At 42.4% G+C, this 19,986-nt stretch overlaps 1 protein-coding gene across 2 annotated transcripts in view; it reads left to right on the top strand.

Moving 5' to 3' along the window:
• Positions 1-19,986, top strand: part of DLAT (dihydrolipoamide S-acetyltransferase) — a 55,493-nt gene that overhangs the window by 587 nt on the left and 34,920 nt on the right. For both annotated transcript variants that reach the window (XM_040325419.1, XM_040325418.1), the window contains exons 2-4: positions 7,420-7,521; positions 8,421-8,545; positions 10,081-10,225. In XM_040325419.1, the coding sequence (XP_040181353.1) occupies positions 7,420-7,521; positions 8,421-8,545; positions 10,081-10,225 (372 nt within the window). The remainder of the gene's footprint in view (positions 1-7,419; positions 7,522-8,420; positions 8,546-10,080; positions 10,226-19,986) is intronic.

Here is a 19,986-nt window from a genome sequence, read left to right on the forward strand (position 1 = left end):
CCATACACTGTCCAATCAGATTGTAAAATGGCCATACACTGTCCAATCAGATTGTAAAATGGCCATACACTGTCCAATCAGATTGTAAAATGGCCATACACTGTCCAATCAGATTGTAAAATGGCCATACACTGTCCAATCAGATTGTAAAATGGCCATACACTGTCCAATCAGATTGTATAATCTCCTGTAAAATGGCCATACACTGTCCAATCAGATTGTAAAATGGCCATACACTGTCCAATCAGATTGTATAATCTCCTGTAAAATGGCCATACACTGTACAATCTTCAGTCCTGCTCTGGCCAGTCTCCTGCCCCTCTGGTGACAGAAATGCCCCCCCCCCCCCCCCGCATTCAGCAGATGGTATTTCAAGGGAACGTGGTGACACTGCCACACCATGAGAAGGCAACAAATCACCTCCTCCATGCCTGTCCAGGGCCTCTGAAAAAGTGATCCAAGTGTCAATCACCTTTTAGAGGAGTGAGAGCCATTGGCACCAAAACAAGCCCTAACACACGATAAAACTCACATTTGTCCCGTAGATCACACCTGAGCAATGTGAAGCACGTGCCCCCAATATGTAAAGCGGAGCTCCACCCAGAAATGGAACTTCCGCTGATCGGATCCCCCCTCCGGTGCCTCTTTAGGGGGAGGGGGAGCGTATAACTGTCAAACCCAGGTAACTGCTCCCACTTCTGGGGAAAAATCGCTCCACATTGTGTGTCAAACTAAGTAATGCCTAATGGGAGACACACAGGTCCCAGAAGACAGCAGGTGTTTTGTCAGATTAGGCAACCCGTCAGATTTGGTAACAGAAGTGACGTTCTGTCGCCGCCATCTTGCTACACCCCGCACTCCTCCACAGTAAGAAGACAGCAAGTGGACATCTTGTTACACCCAACGGAGTCTTGCATTTCACTCTTTATTTTTAATTTTTTTTATTTTTTACAGTAAACTCGGCTTATATAGTGAAATTCAGTACAGTGGAATCTTGGATTACGAGCATAACCCGTTACCTGTAATCCAAAGCATTCGCATATCAAAGTGAGTTTCCCCATAGAAGTCAATTGAAACAAAGATCATTTGTTCTGCATTGACTTCTATGGTATGCAATACCGCATGTGGCCAGAGGTGGGAGGCGGGCACCGGAGAGCCTCGGAAATACTCAGGGACAGCTCTGCTGATCTCAGGTTTGGGAACTGAGTATTTCTGAGTGATTCCAAATATTTCCGAACGGCTCTAAACTGTTCCGAGTGTCACCGGCGCCCCCTCACCTCTTGCCAAATGTGGTACTGCACACCCCATTAGCTTGAATTCTGTTCGTTTTGCGATACATTTGCAAACCAAGTTTTTTTTTTTTTTTTTTTTTTAAAGTTGCCCTTTAACCGCGTTACTCGTAAACCAAGGTTCCACTGTATTATTAAATCTGTCGGGCAATTAGGATGCTGAATTATAAAAGCAGTGGAAAGCCTGCTGATCTCACAGAACACCGCTGCTTTGAAAATTCAACATGAAAACTGTCTGATGTTTTTCAAAATATTACATTTCACTATATAAGTTGAGTTTACTGTTAAAAATAAGTGTGAAAATGCAAGACTCCGGTGGGTGTAACAAGATGTCCGCCTGCCCCCTTCTCACTGTATCAGAGTGCGGGGTGTTCCATAATCGCCCACCTGACATATTATATCGGACATAACTGTGCATCTTATTTACAGCATCATTTTTAAAGTCCCATACATGAAAACTTTATATAACTACATACGGACCATTTGAACATCGGCGGTATACGATTATATAAAGAACGCTACAAACTAGGGTTGTCCCGATACCACTTTTTTAGGACCGAGTACGAGTACCGATACTTTTTTTCAAGTAGTCGCCGATACCGAATACCGATACTTTTTTTTAAATGTGTCCCCAAATGCAGCCATTGTCACCCCCCCTTGCAGCCATTGTCACCTCCCATGCAGCCATTGTCACCTCCCATGCAGCCATTGTCACCCCCCATCCAGCCATTGTCTCCCCCCATGCAGCAATGTATCCCCCCATCCAGCCATTGTCACCCCCCATCCAGCAATATATTCCCCCCAGCCATTGTCTCCCCCCCCATCCAGCCATTGTCTCCCCCCCATCCAGCCATTGTCACCCCCCATGCAGCAATGTATCCCCCCATCCAGCAATATATTCCCCCCAGCCATTGTCTCCCCCCCCCATCCAGCCATTGTCTCCCCCCCCCATCCAGCCATTGTCACCCCCCATGCAGCCATTGTCACCCCCCATGCAGCCATTGTCTCCTCCCATGCAGCCATTGTCACCCCCCATGCAGCCATTGTCACCCCCCATGCAGCCATTGTCACCCCCCATGCAGCCATTGTCACCCCCCATGCAGCCATTGTCACCCCCCATGCAGCCATTGTCACCCCCCATGCAGCCATTGTCTCCCCCCATCCAGCCATTGTCTCCCCCCATCCAGCGTCTCCCCCCCATGCAGCCATGTCCCGCTTACCTGCATCCCCGCTGCCGCCGACTGTGTAATACGCCGGGAGCATTACAACTTTGAATCGCTGTAATGATTGGCGCCGCGCTGCGTATAGACACTCCCCCTCGCTCGGGATTGGACAGTTCACCCGAACGAGGGGGAGTGTCTATGCGCGGTGCGAATCATTACAGCTATTCAAAGCTGTAATGTTCCCGGCGTATTACACAGTCGGCGGCAGCGGGGATGCGGCAGGATGCGACGGCGGGGGGGGGGGGGGGGGGGGAAGTATTCTATATTGGTATCGGGGGTATTTGCGGGAGTACGAGTACTCCCGCAAATACTCGGAATCGGTCCCGATACCGATACTAGTATCGGTATCGGGACAACCCTACTACAAACCAATCCAATCTATTGCATGCCAGCCACATTAATACCCTCATTCGTCTTTTTTTGCTTTTTTTTTATTTTATTTTTTGTATGTCTTGCAGCTTTTAATTTAACCCTTCATCCTAGTTTGTGTGCACTTTGGCCAAATATTGGTCCATTTAGAGCAGGGTTTCTCAACGTGGGTTCCTCCCAGAGGCTGCTAATGGTTCCTTAAAGCCCTCTGAGTGGCTGTAGTCGCGATGTCATCACTCCTGCAGTCAGCGGCTCATTGCGTGGGGAATATCTCCTAAACCAGGGGTCTCCAAACTATGGCCCGAGGGCCAGATGTGGCCCTTTACTAGCCTTTATCTGGCCCTTGGGGCACTGTTTCTCCCACTGATATGAAGAACTATTCCTCTCACTGACACCAACAATGGGGCACTATTTCTTCCACGATACCACTGATTGGATAGTATTCCTCTTACTAATAGTGACACTACTCCTACTCCTATTGACCCCAAAGCCAAATTTATTCTCATTCATGCCAGGCCCGTGACATTTTCTGCCCCTGCTGGCCACATTCCGGCCCTCCTCAAGTCTAGGACAATAAACTGGCCCTTTGTTTGAAAAGTTTGGAGACCCCTGTCCTAAACCATACAGGTTTAGAAGATATTTTTTTCTTCCTACAGGTAAGCTTTATTATAGGCTTATAGAGAGAGAATCACCGCTCAAGGATACTGTTAATGAACCTCTTCACCAAATCCGGGTGCTGGCAATGCATAAGATAATGCAAAATGAAAGAGGGATGTCTGGACAGCCGCACTGCAAAAATGTTTACTTTTATTGTAAAAATAAAATCACAGGATGCATTCCACAGCAAACGGGGTACAAGTTGACGCGTTTCACACTAAAACTTGGTGCTTAATCATAGCTTAGCTATGATTAAGCACCAAGTTTTAGTGTGAAACGCGTCAGTGGGTACCCTGTTTGCTGTGGCATGTATCCTGTGATTTTATTTTTACAATAAAAGCAACAATTTTTGGAGTGCGGCTGTCCAGACATTCCTCTTTCATTTTACATTATTATAGGTTTATCTATAGGTAAACGTTTAAAAAACTGGCTATACAACCACTTTAAAGTGTTACTAACCCCACAACGGTAAAATAAGTCTGTATTTGCAGTAAAGCATGCTTGTTATACTCACCATGGAACCTAAGGGAATAATCCTCTGCATTGTGTAAAAAGGCTGTGTGATCCGATCTTCTCTGATCTTCACCTTCTTCCAGTGTCTCCTTTCCAGATAATTTAAATGGAAGGAGTCAGGCTGCACATGCTCAGTTTGGTGTGTATTGCTAGAGTTTATTTTTTTCTTGGGAGAGTGTATGTGATCAGCACAGGGCCAACCAGCATTGTCCAGACAGAGGGTCAGGGGTCCTGAAGTTTTATAGGACCGTGAGAGCAGAATGAAAACTCCTCCTACAAGCTTTAACCAGACATTGATAGAAGTCACAAGACTGCTATATACTGCTAATGACAAAAGGTATTTAGCAGCTTATATCAGGGTTTGACAAATTTGCTTGGAATCTAGGAGCCAGCTAAAAAAGTTAGGAGCCAGAAAACGCGCCCCGTCCCGCCAAGCTCGCGCGCAGAAGCGAACACATACATGAGTAGCGCCCGCATATGTAAACGGTATTCAAACCACACATGTGAGGTATCGCCGCGATCGTTAGAGCGAGAGCAATAATTCTAGCTCTAGACCTCCTCTGTAACTCAAAACATGCAACTTGTAGAATTTTTTAAACATCGCCTATGGAGATTTTAAAGGGTAAAAGTTTGTCGGCATTCCACGAGCGGACGCAATTTTGAAGCGTGACATGTTGGGTATCAATTTAACATTATCTTTCACAATATAAAAAAAAATTGGGATAACTTTACTGTTGTCTTATTTTTTAATTAAAAGAAGTGTATTTTTTTCCCCAAAAAAAGTGCGCTTGTAAGACCGCTGCACAAATAAAGTGTGACAGAAAGTATCGCAACGATCGCCATTTTATTCTCTAGGGTGTTAGAATAAAAAAATATACATAATGTTTGGGGGTTATAATTAGAGGGAAGAAGATGGCAGTGAAAATAGTGAAAAAAACACACAGAACTGCTGTTTTACTTGTAATATTAACGGCCACCATTAGATGGTGCCAGGTCACAGAAGGCAGCTTGGGCCTTCACAAGGCTGCAAAGCCTCGGCCTAAATTACCGGCCGCTGCGATCACGTGGAGGTGGGAGCGCATGGAGACACAGGATCCTGTGCCTCCGTGCGTCCCCACCTCCCCGCGACGGCCGGTTATTGAGGCCGCAAAGCCACGGTCACAATTTCTTGTCGTAATTGCGACCTGGCGCCCGGACTTTGTCGAGGCCTGGCTTATATTTACTAAAATAATGTCATTTACATATTCTGAGTACTGTGGGAGACCAGACCATAGGGAATGCAGGGTTCTGGGTTTAGTAACACTTTAATTAATGAGCAATTTCTGCCTATCGGATAAGTTCCTGCTGACATTATTGATCTTTTAGCCATCTGTAAGGGGGTAATTCTTCCCAATGACCACAAGTGTAAGGAGCTTTCTTCCCACTGACCACCACATGCGTTGTATCTATAGTTCTTTTTAGCAGGGTTCCCTGAGACCAGACCGTTAATTCCAGGGCTGTGGAGTCGGTAGATAAATGTTCCGACTCCGACTCCTCAGTTTTATGTACTTCCGACTCCCCGACTCCGACTCCTCTGTATTAATATGCAAATGTATTTTATACATTCCTTGAGGGAAAGAAACGCAACCTACCACAGGACTACTGGCTGGGAAGCCAACAGTCTACTGTATTGCACAGTTTAAGCAAAAGACAAACACAATGAAAACAATCAAGTGACTGGATAGTAGCAGCAGGCATAAACATCAGGAACAGGATCTTTACCAGTTCAAAAATACAAACCACATTATTTGGTTGTTTTAGAACAAAAACAAAGCTTATGTATAATGAACCAAAAACAAAATCTGTAAAACCTTAAAATGGTTTATATTAATCTTGAAATGTAGTCATAGGCTTAGCAAATGCAAATCAATTCAATGTAGAGTTCTAAGGAAGAGAATTGCCTCTGCCAGATCCTCTTTCATAGAGGCTCTTAAAGCGGGGGTTCACCCTATAAAAAAAAAAATATATATTTTTTTCTTCTAGCATAAAATTCGGCATAGTAGCGCGAGCTACAGTATGCCTGTCTTCATTTTTTTTATCCCCGTACTCACTGTGTAATCGTACATAGAAGATTCCGACTGCCCACGGGGAATGGGCATTCCAATCCAGACGGAAGGTGATTGACGGCCGGCTCTGGCGCGTAACGCTTCTCCGGAAATAGCTGAAATAGGCTTGGCTCTTCACGGCGCCTGCGCATAGTCTGTGCACAGGCGCCGTGAAGAGCCGAGACCTACTCCGGCTGTCTTCGGGGAGCGTGACGTGCCAGAGCCGGCCGTCAATCACCCTCCCTCTTGAAAGGAACGCCCATTCCCCGTGGGCAGTCAGAATCTTCTATGTACGATTACACTGTGAGTACGGGGATAAAAAAATTAAGACAGGCATACTGTAGCTCGCGCTACTATGCCTAATTTTATGCTAAAAAGTTGTTCTGCAGGGTGAAACACCGCTTTAAGTCAGACTTTATTATTTTTAGGGCTGAAAATAATCTTTCGACACTGACTTGGGTGGGTGGCATTGCAGTAACTATTCTGGCCACATCACTAACGATCTCTGGATAAACAAGGATGGCTTCTTCAACAGTAAGTTTTGATGAGCGATCATACTTTTCAACTTATTTTAGTGCTTTATAAAACTCCTGTTGGAATTTTTTGATTTGGACACTTACTGGTTCTCTAACATGCGTTCCCTGTAAAAGCAGAACACAACACTATGGAAAGTATAAGTATTGCAGCTCCTAATTGTGCGTTGCGTGCCATATAGTGAAGCACATGAAAAGCATGCTTCTTCACGGTCACTTAACGTGTTTGTTTTGCGGTTACGTGAGGCACTGCATGCATTGCTCTTTATTCTTACAGTAGAGAAGTCATTAATTATAACTTTTTGTGAATTGGGACATTTAAACTTGCTTTTTTTTTTTTTTTTTATTCCAATCTAAATTTAGTAGGAGTCGGAGTCGGTGCATTGTTTTCCGAATCCGACTCCGACTCCAGGTACCCAAAATTTCCCCCGACTCAGACTCCGACTCCACAGCCCTGGTTAATTCAAGGGTTCATCTGTGTTGAAAAGATTGAGAGAGGCTGATTTAGATCCAAAAAGAGTTTGTCAAGGAGCTTGGTTTTCATTCTTTACACTTGCAGAGGATTGAAGACGTCAATGTTTTACACTGCCAGCCCACCCGCGGCTGTCACATCACATTCATTACCCATCACTTGCTCTGGCTAGATCTTCTGTAGAATGCCCACACAGGACATTTGGCAATTGGATGTAATAAATCTTTATTATGAACATTTTATTTGGGGCCCTTACTAATGGATCTTTTCTTTATACAGGTGCTTTTACCTTCCCTCTCCCCCACAATGACGATGGGAACCATTGCACGATGGGAAAAGAAGGAAGGCGACAAAATCAGTGAGGGGGATCTGATTGCTGAGGTTTGATTTCTAAATGTTTTACTTTGATACTATGTATTCTTTTACTATCACGAAATTGAGGCTTCTGGCTTCTTTTTTTTTTTTTTTGGTTGAACACGCAGTTATAAGCTGGTCTGAGGGCCTGTTCACTGCAGGTGCAGGAAAGCCATGTTCTGTGCGGTTTTGAAATCCACTGCAGTTGCGATCTGCAGCAGGTATCAATGTTAACTTAAAGGGGTTGTAAAGGTAAAAAATGTTTTCCCCTAAATAGCTTCCTTTACCTTAGTGCAGTTCTCCTTCACTTACCTCATCCTTCCATTTTGCTTTTAAATGTCCTTATTTCTTCTGAGAAATCCTCACTTCCTGTTGTTCTGTCTAACTCAACACCGAAATGCAAGGCTTTCTCCCTGGTGTGGAGTGTCGTGCTCGCCCCCTCCCTTGGACTACAGGAGAGTCAGGATGCCCACTAACACACAGCTCCTCTCTCTATCTGCAACGTAGAGAGCGTCCTGACTCTCCTGTAGAAGAAGAATTGAGGTTGAATGTCGGGGTGGGCGGGACCCAGCTATCCAACACCTGCCAATGGGATGGGATCTGGGTGGGCCGCTACATGTATGTGGCCCCGCCCCTTTCTTAAACAGACCAACCATTGGCTGGATAGCTTCTGGGTCCCGCCCACCTCCGACATCACGCTGAATGCTTCAGCTCCTCTCTCTTCATACAGTTTCACACATGCAGGGTTGCAGAGAGCAGTTTCACAGTTGCACCATCACCTGCCAAAAAAATAATATATTGGCCGCAAAAATCGGCATCATATATCGGCCGCTTGATTTCTAAATATCGGCCAGAGAAAAACCCATATCGGTCGACCTCTAGCATTTGTTGACTTGCTGTCATTAAAAATATTGTATGTATTGTAGGTTGAGACAGACAAAGCTACAGTTGGATTTGAATGTATGGAGGAGTGCTATATGGCCAAAATCCTAGTGGCTGAAGGGACAAAAGATGTGCCAATTGGTGGCCTAATTTGCATCACTGTTGACAGGTGAGTGACAAGCGCATATCCATTGATATTACTTAGATTGTATACAGTGTAAGCTCATTTTCGTTTATGAATTGTAAATGCCAGTGGAGTTGATTTGCTAAAACTGGAAAGTGCAAAATCTGGTGCAGCTGTGCATGGTAGCCAATCGGCTTCTAACTTCATCTTGTTCAATTAGGCTTTGACAAAACTGGAAGCTGATTGGTTTCTATGCACCAGATTTTGCACTCAACAGTTTTAGTTAGGCCCCTTTCACATGTGCGGACCGTATGTCCGCATTTTCATTCATCCGTTGCGGATAAAAACGGGACATACATTGGTCCCTATGTGATTGCGGGTGTCAGCGGATGACTATCCGCTATCACCCGCCCCCGCAAAGCTCCGATTTTTCGGACGGAAAAAAATCCTATTTTTTCTTCCGTCTGCGGATCGGGTGAACACGGACATGCGGTCCGTGTTCATCCGATTCCCCCCCCATAGGGAAGAGCAGAGGAAAGACAGGGCGGTCCCTGCACAGTGTGCGGGGACCGCCCTGTCAGCCGACGGCTCAGCTGGGATTTTACGGAGGATCCCCGCTGAGCTGACGGACACACGGAGGCGGATCATTACTGATCTGCCCCGTGTGAAAGGGCCCTAACTCCAGAGTGTCATTAACATACAATTTACAAATCTATAATTTTTAGGGAGCCAATGAGGGATCTACAGAAATAACCCTGTAAAACTGGGAACCTGCATGAAAATTATAGGGTTTATGCCAGACCAGTCATGTTTTCTGCCTGGAGATGGTCGTCATCTGCTTTTTTTTTTTTTATATAAAACAAAGGCTTCCCTGGTCGATGATAATGATTGCCAGGACTGAAGCATATTTCATTGCATGCTCTGCTACTTCTTTTTTTTTTTTTTTTTTTTTTGATCCTTAAACCGGTGTTTACAATAACATCTAATATTTGGGGGCTAAGACCCTTTTCACAGTGGGGACATGCCAGCGCTAAAGCGCCGCTTGTTTTAACGGTGCTGTTTAAGCGGCACTAGCGGGGCGCTTTTAACCCCAAAGAAGGGATTAAAAACTCCCATGTTGTGGCACTTCCTGAATCGCTGCCTATTCATTGCAATGGTCAGGGGCATTGTGGGAGCGCTGTATACAACGCTCCCAAACTGCCCCAAAGATGCTGCTTGCAGGACCTTTCCGACCATCCCACAAGCGCACCGCCCGGGTGTGAAAGCGCACATTGCAATGAATGAGAGGCAGTTTTCAGGCGCTAATTCTAGAGCTAGAACACCTGAAAACTGCCTCAGGACCTTTTTAAAAAAAAAAAAAACGCTTCTTAATCAACCGAGCACATGCTAAATCATAAGTGCCGCAATTGTAGAAAATATAAATCCCACTGGTAGATCTGTTTCCCAGATGAATTGTTGTCCTAGGGGCACTGTACAAATCTATCAAATCTGTATCACTACCTTGACTATGGCATTTTTTTAAGGTTCCGTTATATAAGGATCATTTGCTAGTCTGAGTAATTTTGTTTGTTATTCCATAGGCCAGAATTAATTGATGCCTTCAAAAACTATACCTTGGATACTGTTGCAGCTGCAGCCCCTTCAAGCACCCCAACAGCAGCTGCCCAGGCACCACCTCCAGCAGCAATTCAAGCCCCTGGCAGTTCCTATCCTACCCACCTGAAGGTAACCTAGGCACCCCTGTGAATGTAACATAATCAGTGCCTGCTATTTATCTGCTACATATTTCTTTATTGAAGAAAAACACAATGTCCTCCAATACATCTTAAAGCTCAACTCCAAGTTACTGTAATATTTACCCTGCAAGTGCCTAGAAGGATAGGAATAAGCACAATACTAACCTTATCCCTTGCTCCCCTAGAAGCCGGGGGGGGGGGGGGGGGAGGATGCAAAGCACAAGATTGACTGAACAGAATTGAATGGTTTCAAATCTTTGACAGGTAAAACAGGAAACATACAGTTAGGTCTATATATATATATATATATATATATATATATATATATATATATATATATATATATATATATATATATATATATATATATATATATATATATATATATATATATATATATATATATATATATATATATATATATATATATATATATATACACACAGTGCCTTGCGAAAGTATTCGGCCCCCTTGAACTTTGCGACCTTTTGCCACATTTCAGGCTTCAAACATAAAGATATAAAACTAATTTTTTTTGAAGAATCAACAACAAGTGGGACACAATCATGAAGTGGAACGAAAATTATTGGATATTTCAAACTTTTTTAACAAATAAAAAACTGAAAAATTGGGCGTGCAAAATTATTCAGCCCCCTTAAGTTAACACTTTGTAGCGCCACCTTTTGCTGCGATTACAGCTGTAAGTCGCTTGGGGTATGTCTCTATCTGTTTTGCACATCGAGAGACTGAAATTGTTGCCCATTCCTCCTTGCAAAACCACTTGAGCTCAGTGAGGTTGGATGGAAAGCGTTTGTGAACAGCAGTTTTCAGTTCTTTCCACAGATTCTCGATTGGATTCAGGTCTGGACTTTGACTTGGCCATTCTAACACCTGGATATGTTTATTTGTGAACCATTCCATTGTAGATTTTGCTTTATGTTTTGGATCATTGTCTTGTTGGAAGACAAATCTCCGTCCCAGTCTCAGGTCTTTTTCAGACTCCATCAGGTTTTCTTCCAGAATGGTCCTGTATTTGGCTCCATCCATCTTCCCATCAATTTTAACCATCTTCCCTGTCCCTTCTGAAGAAAAGCAGGCCCAAACCATGATGCTGCCACCACCATGTTTGACAGTGGGGATGGTGTGTTCAGGGTGATGAGCTGTGTTGTTTTTACGCCAAACATAAAGTTTTGCATTGTTGCCAAAAAGTTCGATTTTGGTTTCATCTGACCAGAGCGCCTTCTTCCACATGTTTGGTGGGTCTCCCGGGTGCCTTGTGGCAAACTTCAAAACAACACTTTTTATGGATATCTTTAAGAAATGGCTTTCTTCTTGCCATTCTTCCATAAAGGCCAGATTTGTGCAGTATACAGGGACTGATTGTTGTCCTATGGACAGACTCTCCCACCTCAGCTGTAGATCTCTGCAGTTCATCCAGAGTGATCATGGGCCTCTTGGCTGCATCTCTGATCAGTCTTCTCCTTGTATGAGCTGAAAGTTTAGAGGGACGGCCAGGTCTTCGTAGATTTGCAGTGGTGCGATACTCCTTCCATTTCAATATTATCGCTTGCACAGTGCTCCTTGGGATGTTTAAAGCTTGGGAAATCTTTTTGTATCCAAATCCGGCTTTAAACTTCTCCACAACAGTATCTCGGACCTGCCTGGTGTGTTCCTTGTTCTTCATGATGCTCTCTGCGCTTTAAACGTACCTCTGAGACTATCACAGTGCAGGTACATTTATACGGAGACTTGATTACACACAGGTGGATTCTATTTATCATCATTAGTCATTTAGGTCAACATTGGATCATTCAGAGATCCTCACTGAACTTCTGCAGAGAGTTTGCAGCACTGAAAGTAAAGGGGCTGAATAATTTTGCACGCCCAATTTTTCAGTTTTTTATTTGTTAAAAAAGTTTGAAATATCCAATAAATTTCATTCCACCTCATGATTGTGTCCCACTTGTTGTTGATTCTTCAAAAAAAAGGACAGTTTTATATCTTTGTTTGAAGCCTGAAATGTGGCAAAAGGTCGCAAAGTTCAAGGGGGCCGAATACTTTCACAAGGCACTATATATATATATATATATATATATATATATATATATATATATATATATATATATATATATATATATATATAATTTGGACACAGGCACTATTTTCATATTTTTGGCTCTGTATGCCACCAGATTAAAAAGAAACAATCCAAATTTAATTTGAAGTGCAGACTTTCGGCTTTAATTCAAGGAGTTGAACATAAATATCAAGTACAAATTTTAGGAACTGCAACCATTTTTATACACGGTCCCCCCTACCCATTTTCAGGGACTCAAATGTAATTGGACAAATGAATATAATTATAAATAAAATGTTAATTTTTTATATTTTGTTGAGAATCCTTTACTGACAATGACTGCCTGAAGTCTGGAGCCCATGGACATTGCCAAAGACTGTGTTTCCTCATTTCTGATGCTTTGCCAGGCTCTGGCTGCAGCTGTCTTCAGTTGTTCTTGGTTTGTGGGTCTTTCTGCCTTTAGTTTTGCGGAATGCATGCTCAAATGGATTGAGGCCAGGTGATTCACTCGACCATTGCAGAATATTCCACTTCTTTTCCTTCAAAAGCTCCTGGGTTGCTTTTGCTGTGTGTTTTGGATCATTGTCCATCTGTACTGTGAAGGGCCGGCCAATCAACTTTGCTGCATTTGGCTGAATCTGGGCTGAACGTATATCTTTAAACACTGCAGAATTCATCTGGCTGCTTCTGTTTTCTGTCTCGTCATCAATAAACACCAATGACCCAGTGCCACTGGAAGCCATGCATGCCCATGCCATCACACTGCCTCCACCATGTTTTACAAATGACGTTGTGTGCTTTGGATCATGGGCTGTTCCAAGCCTTTTCCACACTTTTCTTCTTGTCATTTTGGTACAGATTAATTTTAGTTTCATCCATTCAAAGAATGCTTTTCCAGAACTGGTCTGGCTTTTTTAGATATTTATTTTTGGCAAAGTCTAATCTGGTTTTTCTATTCTTCAGGCTTATGGATGCTTTGCACCTTGTGGTGAACCCTCTGTATTTGCTCTCGTGAGGTCTTCTGTTGACTGTAAACTTTGACAATGATATGCCCACCTCCTGTAGAGTGTTCTTTACTTGTCTGTATGTTGTGAATGGGTTTTTATTTACCATAGAGAGGATCCTGCGATCATCCACCACTGTTATCTTCCGTGGACCTCCAGGCCTATTTACAGTGCTGAGCTCACTAGTGCATTCTTCTTTCTTTAACCGCTTCAGCCCCGAAAGATTTGGCTGCTCAATGACCGGACCATTTTTTGTGATACGGCACTGCGCCACTTTAACTGACAATTGCGCAGTCGTGCGATGTTGTACCCAAACAAAATTGACATCCGTTTTTTCCCACAAATGGATCTTTCTTTTGGTGGCATTTGATCAAAAAGAGCGTCAATCTTGAAATAAACACAATATTTTTTGCTATAGTAAATATTCCAAAAAAAAAAAGTTTTCCTCAGTTTAGGCCGATATTGTATTGTATTATATTCTTCTATATATTTTTGTTAAAAAAAATTGCAATAAGGGTATTTTGATTGGTTTGCGCAAGTTATTGCGTCTACAAACTATAGGAAAGATTTATGTCATTTATATAGAGTTTTTATTTCTTTACTAGTAATGGCGGTGATCTGCGTTTTTTTTTTTTTTTTTTTTTTATAATATATATATATATATATATATATATATATATATATATATATATATATATATATATTTATTCTCTCCTTCTCTTTTTTTTTTCTGCAGTGTTGCGGCCGACAGCTCAGACACTTTTGACACATTTTTGGGACCATTGACATTTACAGAGTGATCAGTGCTATAAATATGCACTGATTACTATGTAAATGTCACAGGCAGGGAAGTGGGTTAACACTAGGGGTTAATTGTGTTCCCTATGGTGTGTTCTAACTGTGGGGGGAAGGGGCGTCACTATAGGAGATGACAGATCGTGTTTTCTACTTTGTAGAAAGAGACACAACCTGTCCTCTCCTCAGACAGCGCAGGGATTTCTGTGTTTACACACACAAACCCCCATGCTCCCGCACGCGATCGTAGGCTGTGCACATCGGGTTCCCCGCCATGCAGGGGGCGCGTGCGCGCCCTTTGGTGGCTCTCCTGGGCGTAGCCGTATATGTATGGGATTTCGCCCAGGAGAGCCATTCTGCCACAGTATATCTGCGTGAGTCGGTCGGAAACTGGTTAAAATGTACCAAACTGTTTTGGCCACCCCTAATGTTGCTGCTATCTCTCGACTGGATTTTAGTTTTTTTTTTTTTAAGCCTTACAATGGCCTGTTTTACTTGCATGGACTACTCCTTTTTTTTTTTAACAAATCTTTTATTCATTTCTTTACAAAACAGTACAATACATACAACATAAAATCAATATACAAACTAACATACAAGGTCTCAAGATATACCCCTTCCTAAAGTAGTATAAAAGCTGGGTGGTCCTCTGCCAATCTTACTCCTAGGTTTCTCCTCCCCCTTTTACCTACTGGACTAGTCTCTCCCCATCTCTTGTCCATGGAAAATACCTAGGGGTAGGGCAAAGATAGATACGGAGGGAAAAAGGAGGGAGAGAGAGGGAAGAAGGGGGAGAGGGGGAAAAAAAAAAAAAGGAAGGGGAGAAAAAAAATCAGGTGCTAAATAGTAGGATGGGGAAAAAAGGGCACTTTCCCCCAAATTGTGAAGAAAAAAAAAAAAAAAAAGGGCAATAAATCTGTAGAAAATCTATATAAAGTATAGGGATTATTTCCCCTAATTGTGTATTTACTTCGGTGAGCAAAAAAAAAAAAAAAAAAAAAAAAAAAAAAGAATAAATAAATAAAAAAACAATAAATCTGTGGGAAATCTATATAGAGTATGGGGATCATTTCCCCTAATTGTGAATTTACTTCAGTGAGCAAAAAAAAAAAATACAAAAAAAAAAAAAAAAGGACAAATTTTTTAAAGTTCCCCTGTGTAGTGAAGACAAAGAAAAAACAAACATTAGGCCTATCTAAAATATTATATATAACATAGGGTTAATTCCCCTTGTTATGAGTGTGATTCTGTGTACAAAAGGAAGAAAAAATAAATAAATAAAAAGATAATAACAACAACTACAAAATCAGAAGGGGAATAAGCAATTTCCCCTATATTATGAAGAAAAAATAAAAAATAAACAGAGACAAGACAATCTATTATGGGGTCTATAATTTCCCCTTATTGTGAACCTTACCCACATTTTAAAATAGAAACCACACCACACACAAAAAAAAAAAAAAAAAGAAGAAAAAAAAAAAAAAAAAACACAAGAGGGGGGGGGGGGAACTCTTGAGGAAGTCCTAGCTAGCGGTCTCCTCTAATCCCCCCCGACTCCCTCCTCCCCTATCTCCCCCCTCACGTCCCCCGGACCTAAAGTCCCTCCATCCCTTCCAAATCGTTTCAAATCTTGGCCCGTCCTCTACATGGAAGGCCCACAGTTCCTCCATCACTTTAATTCTGTCAATTTCTTGGAGCCATTCCCCTGTCGAGGGTGCTCTTTTTTCCCTCCAGTTCCTAGGTATTAGTGCCTTGGCTCCGTTCAACAGGAACGGGACCAAGGTACCTCTATACTTTTTCCTGGACAAACTCGTGGTATGAAACAGACATTCCCATGGGTCATATCTTATCTCATATCCACTAATTTTTTTAATCAGTCCTAATATCTCACACCAGTAAACCTGTATGTGGGGGCATTGCCACCATATGTGGGCGTGAGTTCCCTCCATCCCACACTCTCTCCAGCATAGGGGGGAGGCCTCACTATTCATTCTATGCAATTTAGTTGGAACGTAGTACCATTTAGTTAGTAACTTATAGTTAGTTTCTTTTATTTTTGCATCCATCGACGAGGCCTGGACATATTCTAATACCTGTCTCTTCTTTTTATTGGGTATAGTCTGATTGAGTTCTATTTCCCAGCTTTCTATTATTTTCAATTTCCCTATCTCTATCTTGGTAGTCAACATTTTGTAGATACTTCATCTTGGGTCATATATTTTTCCCAGAGATTTAGATCACTTATATCTCGCAGGGGCTTTGGCAAAGTGCCCACAAAATGTTGGATTTGTCTGTATCTCCATATGTCCCCTAAGGACCGACCATATTTCTCTTGGAGTTCTCCCATCGTACATAGTTCATTTCCTTTCATTATATCCTTCAGTCTTAACGTGTCCGAGGTTGCCCACCTCAGGTAAATCCCCCCCTCCTTACCCGGCGGGAAGAAATCCGTACCCGTAAGAGGCATCAAAGGGCTATTATAGAGCAGTTTATTTTTCTTACAGACCTTATCCCATATTCTAAGCGTTTCTTTTGTTATTGCAGGCGTGTCCGGGAGTAATCCTCTATATTGCCTCGGTACCCATATTATATTTCCCAGCTCTTTCTTACTTAGACTTTCTTCAACTTCTACCCACTTTTTTTTACTCACATCCTCCCCCTGCACCCAGTCTGTGATCCTCTTCAATACCGCCGCCTCATAATACCTTCTAAAGTCCGGCATCTGTATTCCCCCTTCCTCTTTAGGTCTAATCAGAGTATCCACTGCTATACGCGGCTTTTTTCCCCTCCATATAAAACCTCCTATTATCTTTTCCAGGACTTTAAAGTACATTTCTGGAATTTTTATCGGAAGTGTTTGGAAGATATAAAGGACTTTTGGCAAAATCATCATTTTTATAGTGTTAACCCTTCCCCACCATGATACTCTGTCTATGCTGTAACCTTTTAAGTCTGATTTTACTTTATTCAGTAATAGTATATAGTTATCTTCATAGAAGTATCTTTCTGTGCTAGACAGGTATATACCTAGATATTTCATCCTCCTCTGCTTCCATTTAAATGGATAGAGGACCTCAAGCTCCCTACGGTCCTGCGGACTTAATGCTATACTTAGTATTTCCGTTTTTTCTTTATTAATTTTAAGATTTGAGATCTCCCCATACTTTTCATATTCTGCCATTATTTTAGGTAGTGTCTCCCTAGGGTTAGATACAAATAGCATCATGTCATCCGCGAATGCAGATATCTTGTGCTCCCTTTTCTCCAATTTTATCCCTTCTATTTCCTGGTTCATCCGAATTGTTTCCAATAAAGGCTCCAATGATAGGACGAATAGGAGAGGCGATAGCGGACATCCTTGCCGGGTCCCGTTAAAAAGTGAGAAGCTATCCGAGAGGGTGCCATTCACCCTCACCTGAGCCGAGGGAGCCGAATACAGAGCTCCTATCCACCTGAGCATACTTGGTCCGAATCCTATATGGGATAAGTTTGCTATCATAAATTCCCAATCCAACCTGTCAAACGCCTTTTCGGCATCTAAAGACAGGAAAACTACTGGTTCTTTATTCTTTTTTGCTTTCTGCAACAAAAGTATCACTCTTAAGATATTTTCTCTTGTTTCTCTCCCGGGTATGAACCCTGCCTGGTCATCATCTATCAGGCCTATTAAGAGTGGTCTTATTCTCTCGGCAAGGATTTTTGAGTAGATTTTTATGTCCACATTTATTAAAGATATCGGCCTGTAACTGGCACATAGGGAGGGGTCCTTATCTTCCTTCCCTATCAGAGTTATGTGAGCGTTCAAGGCCTCCTTACGCATTACCATACCCCCTCCTATGGAGTTCATATATTTCTGAAAAAATGGCACTAATATCTCACCAAACCTTTTATAATATAATGACGTGTACCCGTCGGGGCCAGGACTCTTGCCCATTTTAATACTCTTAATCGTTTGGCTTATTTCCTCTTTTGTTATTTCTTTTTCTAGGTTACTTATTACTTCCTCTGCCAAACCTGGGGTCTTAACCTTCTTTAGATATTGTTTAATTTTTTCCCTTTTAATCTGGACATCTGTGTCGCCTTGCCCCTTATTAACATTATATAGGTCTTGGTAGTATTCGTAGAATATTTTAGCTATTTCCCTAGTGGAGTGTCTCATATCTCCATTCCTATCTTTTATTTTCAGAATAGAGTTCTGTGTGTTTCTTGATTTTATGGTCCTTGCTAACAGTCTCCCCGGTTTATTACCCAACGCGTAGAATTTGTTATTCACATTGTTAAAAACCCATTTTGTTTCCTGCTCTAGGAGGTCACGGAGCTCTTCTCTTTTACTAGTTAGTGCCCTTAGGACCTGATCTTCCTGTAGTTCTTTGTGTTTCCGTTCAAGGGCCTGAATTTCCTCTAGTAATGTTTGTTTCCGTGCCTGCCTGATCTTCCTCCGCTTGGCTTTTTCTGCTATCAGCCTCCCTCTCATAAATGCCTTGTGCGTTTCCCAGAGCGTGGCTGGTGCGATATTTTCAGTATCATTTTCTTTAAAGAATATACACATGTCCTTTTCTAGGTCATCGGCTGTTTTGGTGTTATTTATTAGGGACTCATCTAATCTCCATACATGCTGTCCAGCCGGGATCTCCCCTGAATCTAGGGACACTACCACTGGAGCATGATCGGACAGCGTTATAGATTTTATTTCTATCCTCATCAGTCCCTCAAGCAGCCGATGATCTAGCAGGACATGGTCGATTCTTGAGTATGACCCATGAACCGATGAAAAATATGTAAAGTCCTTGTCTTTTGGATGGAAAATTCTCCAGGCTTCCACCAGTTGCATCTGATGTAATTTATGTTTAATCATTCTGAGATATTTCCCCTCTGATCTCAATGAGATGGGTTGGGTGTCTAATAGTGGATCAAATACAAAATTTAGGTCACCTGCTAGAATCACCATACCCTCTCTAAATCCTTCTAGTTTGTTCAAAATTTGTCTCAGGTATACAGCTGGCCTTACATTGGGGCAGTATACATTTACCAATGTATATCTCATATTTAAAACAGTGCCCTTAACGAATAGGAATCTTCCGTCAGGATCTATTTCTGTAGCTTCTAGGGAGAACCTTATGTTCCTATCGAACCCTATTGCAATACCCTTTGCTCTATTGTTAGGAGAGTAACTATGAATCCATGTAGGGAACTCCTTTGAGTTTAGTCTAGTTTTTGATGTTATTTTTAGGTGGGTTTCCTGAAGGAACACTATATTGGCCGAGAGTCTCTTCATCTCCTGTAGTATCTGATACCGCTTACTTGGGCTATTTAACCCTCGTACATTGTACGTAACAATCTTTAATGCAGCCATTTATTATAATTCATATATATATATATATTTTTTTTTTTTTCCTTTTCCCCCCCTGATTGGGAGCACGCATCTTATCCCCACAGGACATGAGAGACTTCAGGCCCTTTCTCATTATAAAGAACATCTAAACCATATTCCTGATTTAACATCAAACTAATATTATTCCAGGAAAGAAAAATCTCAGCCGAGGTACCTTGAGACCACACAATCAACATAAATAACATATGCCCCCCCTTTCCCACCCCCCCCCCCCCCCAGCGCATTGATCCTCAATGCTAAGACTCACTCGGTCTGTGCCCATCCAGGCCACTTGCCGAGTGGGCCTTTCCTCGGGGCGTCTACTATGACCCCCCATTTCCCAGGTCCCGTCCACTAAAGTAGGAGGGCTCCTGGTCCAGGGGCGGTATATCGGCTCCATGTTTCCCCTCTCCCCAGGCAACCACCTTTATTCTTCCTCTGGGTTCCTGTCCTTACTGACAGCCTTCATTACAAAAAGAGCGGGCCGAGGGGAGATCAGAAGC

This window comes from Rana temporaria, chromosome 10 (assembly GCF_905171775.1).
Source record: "Rana temporaria chromosome 10, aRanTem1.1, whole genome shotgun sequence".
Lineage (NCBI taxonomy): Eukaryota > Metazoa > Chordata > Amphibia > Anura > Ranidae > Rana > Rana temporaria.